This window comes from Leopardus geoffroyi, chromosome B4 (genome assembly GCF_018350155.1).
Source record: "Leopardus geoffroyi isolate Oge1 chromosome B4, O.geoffroyi_Oge1_pat1.0, whole genome shotgun sequence".
NCBI lineage: Eukaryota > Metazoa > Chordata > Mammalia > Carnivora > Felidae > Leopardus > Leopardus geoffroyi.
In genome coordinates, this window is record NC_059341.1 from 103,430,807 (window position 1) to 103,437,661 (window position 6,855).

At 36.4% G+C, this 6,855-nt stretch overlaps 1 protein-coding gene across 2 annotated transcripts in view; it reads right to left on the reverse strand.

Moving 5' to 3' along the window:
* Window positions 1-492: 492 nt before the first annotated feature.
* PAWR (pro-apoptotic WT1 regulator) overlaps window positions 493-6,855 on the reverse strand; it is a 139,751-nt gene continuing 133,388 nt past the window's right edge. The window contains exons 7-8 of one of the 2 annotated variants that reach the window (XR_006709467.1): window positions 1,321-1,534; window positions 493-684 (exon numbers count right to left, since the gene is read on the reverse strand). Coding sequence is in view for 1 of the 2 variants with exons in the window: in XM_045466299.1 (XP_045322255.1) it covers window positions 1,519-1,534 (16 nt within the window). In the remaining variant the exon portion in view is untranslated. Of the gene's footprint in view, window positions 1,535-6,855 lie in introns of both variants that reach the window. The other variant, XM_045466299.1, reaches the window with a different exon arrangement.

Consider the following 6,855-nt stretch of genomic DNA (forward strand, 5'->3'; position numbering starts at 1 on the left):
AAAATTCTTACTTAATCCTTACAAATGCTAGGTCCTTAAGAAGTTTTACCAATCCCTTAAGAGGATTAATCTCTCCTTCCTCTGTGCTTTATTTACATTATGTCTATCCTTTAACCGTATGTAAATTTATTGAAGACAGAGACCATTTGATTCGTTTTAATACTGCCTTGGGCATCTATCATAGTACCCCACCCAATAAATAGTACAGTTTAAATGAGTGGTTTTCAAACTTTGGATGCATAAGAATCACCAACAGATTTTGTTAAAAGGGCAAATCGCCAGACCCCAGAAAACGGGACTCAGTCAGTGTATCTGAACTGGACCCAGTGATTAATTCAGATACTCAAACATTTATTAAGGACTTTAAGTGGTAGGTGTTATTAACTCCACTTTGTAGACAAGGAAACAAAGCCATGGGTAAAGTACTTCCTAACAGTCACAAAACGTGTAATAAGTAAGACTCAGGGTTAGGCTAAAGTAGCAACCAAGGTCTCTCATTCACTCCTTCGTTGTTTCTTTTATTTACTTATTCAAACAAGTATTTGAAAACCTCCTATGGGCTTTTTCAAAAGGAAAATGCACACAGACAACAAATGCCAATTATTTCTGTACCGTCAGAGGACAGTCCTGGAAAAGCTTCCCCTACCAGTGGAGTCCAGAGTAGCCCTCGGAAAGGGTGCAAATCTAGAAGAGAAAAGGGACGTCCTAGTTTTATTTCTAGATATAGCAGCACTTCACTATTTTAGGGATGGCTTTTTACTTTTTTTCAATGGGGAATATATATTTTTGAAATTCCTTTCAATCTTTCTCTGTGTGGTGGCTTAATTGGCCACTTTTAAGATGTTAAGAAAATCCAAAACCACCTCCTTAAAACCATATTACCTTTGGTAACCCCCACCAATTTAAACTGAAGTCCCAAATATTTTTAGTTGAAAAAAGCGTAATTGCCCGCCTTAATTTTTCTCATTAATCTCACTCATGGGAGAGAAAAGTTCCTACTTCTGAACTTTATTAAAATAGGTTAAACTTTCTTATACTCTACAAATGTCACATGACAAGTAAATTACCTATGTTTAAGCTGAGCAAGGTATTGTCTTACTAGAGAGATATTAATCAGATATGTAAGATCTAAGAATAGACAAGTATAAAACCCAATATCTAAAAAACACGAAAGGAATTAGACTGTGTACAATTTCAAGTTAATATACATATAATTGGACAATAAAATATCCACATTCCAGTTAAGACTCTTTTTTTAGGCCAGAGGACAAACATTACTTTCCAACTTGTGCAATTCAAAAGGAAAAATGTTTTAAATACCTCTGTGGCATTCTGCCGTGATTAAAAACTCATCCCTAGTGCTAACACCTAGAATTGCCATCCTCTGTTTTGCTGCCTTATAGCACACATATCCAAATCAAGAAAAAGTGCTTCTTGTTCTCCAGGAGCAGGTCAGTAGATAAACAACCTCTTGCTTTGATATGCTTCCTGTTCTCTCTTATCAGGACACACCGGTCACTAGTAATCAGGTACACTGAAAAAACAAGTGGAGAGGTAGAGAAAGAAATTGACTTGTTGCCAACCTTCATGAATTCAAGCTGATTCACCCTGTTTGTTTAGTTCCCGTATCAGCTTGGTTAATGACACTGCCCTGGAATATGTTTGTTCAGGAGTCCATGCAGAGACAATTCTTAGTAGGAAAACAGGCCCAAGCTGAGGCTGGGGATTTGGAGAGAAGAGAGACCTAACTGAGAAATACTTAGAGTCTCTCAAATAAACTAACTCAAGAAGCTCTTTATTTCTAAAAGATATTTTTCTTTACCCAAGACTGTTGAATGTTCCTTCAATAGTTACATTTAGCAGGGGATATAGATTACATTACATTTGAATCAGCACATCCTGCATTCTAGTTTAGGACAGAATTCTGACTTGCCTCATCTGGACTTCTAAGGACAGACAGCCACCCTAGAAAAGCAGAAATCTAAAACCAGATGGTAGTTTTTATTGCTTATCCAGAACTTCCTGATAGCCTTTTTTTTTTTTCTCCAAATTCAGGAAAGATTAACTGTTACAATGTTTCTTCACTGGTATAAATCACACTGTAAGAGTTACCTTCATTTTAATTCTTTTCCCATCATAGCTATGAACAGGTGTTGTATCACACACATTTTACATGCATCATCTCATTTATTCTTCACAATGACCCAACTAAGTTAGGCACTATTTTATCCTTGTTGCAGATGGTGAAATTATAAAGCAACTCATTCAAGGTCACACAGCTAATAGTGGTACAACCAGGATCTGAATTCAAGTAGGTCTGAACTTGAAAACTAGTGGTCAGGTGGGTCTAATTTGGAAGCTGTGACTTCCAAATTAGTGTGTATACAAAGAACATTAGATGCAGCCCTCGGCTGTAGTACCATGATCCAGCAGATGATGAATAACTATTGCTAAATATTCCTATGACAAATACTAACCCTCCCTCAACTCCTTCAAAGTTTGCTTCAAATGCTAGGTCCTAAAGAAGTCTATCCTAGTCCTTGAAGAATTTAATCTCTCACTCCTCTTTTGCTTGTATAGATTCTATTCTTTAACCATATGTAAGCTTTTTGAGGACAGAGACATCTGATTCATCTGAGTATTCCTGTAGACTCCAGGTGACTCTGATGTAGGAGTAGAGGAACTATCACACTTAAAGAAACAATGCTTCACTGAACAACGCAACACTGACTTGAAATCATATTCTAAAGAGGCAAGGATAAAATGAAAAAGTTAATTTCTGCTATCAAAAAGTAAGTTTTATAACTTTCTAATTTAGAAATTAGTATTTTGTAATCTCTACCCTTCCCCCTAAACAGACCTGTGTCACAGACTAATCTTAGCAGTAGTCAAACACCTGTTTTCAGGCACTAGCAAAGTATGATTCCACTTCTACTGCCACGTGACACGACATCAGGGTAAATAACATGCTCCTCTCAGTCTTACTTTCTTATCTGCACAGAGACAATCAGTTTTTTAAAAGTTCAGCAAGGGGGCGCCTGGCTGGCTCGGTTGGTGGAACATGTGCCTCTTAATCTTGGGGTTGTAAATTTGAGCCCCATGCTGGATATACAGATTACTTAAAATCTTTAAAAAACAAAAAGTTAGTGAGGAAGATGTTATAAACCCACTTGAGACCAAGTAAGAGAACCTCCTCAAGTAGCCTGGGAAAGAGGAACAGCTCTTACCAATATGTTATTTTTAAGAGTTTTTTTTTAAAATCTCAGTTATAAAAGACTAATGCTACTCTGTAAGTCAACCAGGGGTAAATCCTCAAAATTGGATCTAATCCCCCCACATATATCCTTTCCAAATGAAATAAATCTTTAGGCACGAAATCACAGGAAATGCATAAAGTGTCCTGACCAATTAAAAAAAAGGGGGGGGGGGAGGTGGTGAATGGATGATTTCACCACAGGGGGAGTGTTTCTCAAGTAACTAGACAACAACAGCCTATAAAGTACACCGTACTCAATCACAAAGCTCAGAAAAAAAGTAAAACCGAGGAAGAAAGTTTTATCTAACCATGGGTGACTTTGGGAATTTTATGAGCTATAAAAACACAGATATTTGAAATTCAATATAAGATTTAACATATAAACTATGAATAATTACAAATGCTTCAGATGGCCAGAAGATACTAGAAAACGTGGGGCCCTGACTCCCACTGAAGACTTACTATCACCGGCCACTGAAGACATGATTTAGGGGCAAAACTAAAATTCATCTAACAAATTAATGAAAATATGAATTTATGCTCTATATCCACACTCTCAATTTTTTCAAGATTAAGGGAATAAATCTTTCCCAAACATTAGATTTATAAGCATGATTTTGATAACATAAACTAGATAGCCCCATGACATGTACTGAGGCTCAAAAGATAAGTGAATTTCAATTCTCAACTTTTGTAAAAGTCCAAAGGACATTCTAAAAGCAGCACTGTTCAACCCTGTGTCAACTTTTTTATTGGGCAATAAAGAATAGAATGGTGTAGGCTACGATTTTTTTCACTGCAATGTCCTTTTACCTAGTACAAAGACTAGCACAAAATAGTATGCATTAAGTATTTGTGAACCAATGCAAGATACAAAATACAAGAATTTAGGTTATAGTTGGTTTCCATAATCTGGAATAAAGGAATGGATCCTTCTTTCTGGATGAAGGCATGGGCAGGAATGGAGAAAATCATTTGCCAGTATTATTACATGGTCCCCCAGGTGATGGCTGACAGCAGCTGGGCTTTATTCTAAGCACTAGTAAGGACTCCTGGTGGCTCAGTCAGTCATGGGGCAACTTCACAACTGCTTCTAGCCATCATCCAACACTTTTTTTTTTTCATTTAAAAAAATAAAGGAGCTTATATTAAGCAACATGTAACTTAACACTCAACCTGATGCCTTTTAAAAAATCTAGTATAGTTAACATACAGTGTTATATTAGTTTCAAGTATATAAAATAGTGATTCAACAATTCTATATGTTACTCAATGCCCAACAACATTAAATGTACTCTTAATCCCCTTCACATATATCACCCATCCCCCCTCTGGTAACCATCAGTTTGTTCTCTATAGTTAAAAGAGTCTGTTTCTTGGTTTGTCTTTTTTCCCCTTCATTCATTTTGTTTCTTAAATCCCATGACTGAAATCATATGGCATGTCTTTCTCTTATTTCAATTATCCTATCTCCATCCATGTCACTGAAAATGGCAAGATTTCATAGTTTCTTATGGCTGAGTAATATTCCCTTGTGTTTTCCATACACACACACACACACACACACACACACACACACACACACACCTTCTTCATTCATTCATCCATCAATGGACACTTGGGCTGCTTCCATATTTTGGCTGTTGTAAATAATGCTGCAATAAACATAGGGGTGCATAGATCTTTTCAAATTAGTGTTTTCGTGTTCTTTGGGTAAATACTCACAAGTGGAATTACTGGATTGCGGGGTAGTTCTATGTTTAATTTTTTGAGAACATCCATACTATTTTCCAGTGGCTGTACCAGTTTGCATTCCATCATCCAACATTCTTACTCCTCCTCTCAGGACTGCCTCACAACCTGCTGTGAAGACTTGACAATGGCCAGTACCTCTGCATAGATCCTCATTCAGAATGACTAGAAATGGAAATGTATAATCTCTACTAAAATCCATACTATGAGCTTGAGTCAAATTTTAATGTTGTGGGGTGCAGAAACCACAATTTGCGCACCTTTTTTTTATTATGAATTTTAGCTTATTATATCAGCTCTCTTTTCAAGCCCAACTTAATGAATATCTATCTACACGTTTCTACACAGTTGGTGGCTGAATTCTAATATGAACACTTTACTCAAAAAAAAATCTTGACTTCTATAATCAATCTCCTGAGATTGTCAACAAGCATGAATAGATTTAAATTTCCAAAAAAAAAAAATCAAGATACATTTGAATATAAGATATATTTGAATAGAAAATGAGAAAAATAAGTGAAAATGGCAAAGGAACAAGTATAGTTCTGTCACCTCCTTCAAATTTTCCAGTAAAAGTAGAAGTTGGAATATGTCTCAATGTCCATATATAGCTTTTACAGTTAAGAAGAGCTCTATAAATGCCTTCTGGTTTTTGTATCATTTGATAATCTTTTTAATGTTTATTTATTTTGAGAAAGAAACAGAGAGCATGAGCAGAGGAGGGGGGAGAGAAACACAGAATCCGAAGCAGGCTCCAGGCTCTGGGCTGTCAGCACAAAGCCTGACATAGGGGTCGAATTCAAGAACCGTCAGATCATGACCTGAGCTGAAGGCAGATGCCCAACAGACTGAGCCACCCAGGCACAACCTCATCTGATGATTTCAATGACTATCAAAGCTTTAGTTTTCTACAAAGAAAGGTAGCTCTTGATTCTGGGTCCTGAAAGGGAATGTACAAGATGAGACTGAACACTTTATGCTGCAAAACAAGGAAGGACCAAAAGGACACAAGAGCCAACCTGGAAAACTCCTACCAGCTACACATGATATAATCTGGATACAAAAATAATGACTGCAGTGGACTAAAACACATTAAATATATAAACAAACATATGACTTACCTTTGGAGATTGTTTGAGCTGTGGCTCATTATTAAAATAAATGAAGGGAAAAATCAATGTGATCTTACCCATCTTTTAGGGCAATCAAGTAATTGATAAATGAAACGTTTCTCTTTTAAGAATTCCTACTAATGTAAATAGAATGATAGAATTAGAAAACTATATGATAGGGGCACTTGGGTGGCTCAGTTGGTTCAGCATCTGACTTCGGCTCAGCTCCTGATCTTGCAGTACGTGAGTTTGAGCTATGTGTCAGGCTCTGTGCTGACAGCTCAGAGCCTGGAGCCTGCTTCAGATTCTGTGTCTCCCTCTCTCTCTGCCCCTCCCCACCTCATACTCGGTCTCTGTCTCTCAAAAATAAACATTAAAAAAACTTTTTTTTACATAATAATAGTATCTGAATGTTAATCTTAACATCATTAAAAGTGAGAAAAGACACATTGTATCTCATGTGATTCAATAGAAAGTACACACCACCTATGAATTATTGTCCAAAAGAATATAAATTGAATCTAATAAAGCCTCTGCATCTAATTAACAATTTACAGGAAAAAGAGGGGATACAGGACAAGTTAAACAGCATCATAAAGATGCAATTAGTCAAATCTAGAATGTGGGAAATTCTATAGAGCAAATAATCTAATTTCTTCAATTTGAAAAACGGCATAAAAATTGGAGGTGTGTCTAATTTATAGGCTAAAAAAGACTTAAGAGACATACTAATCA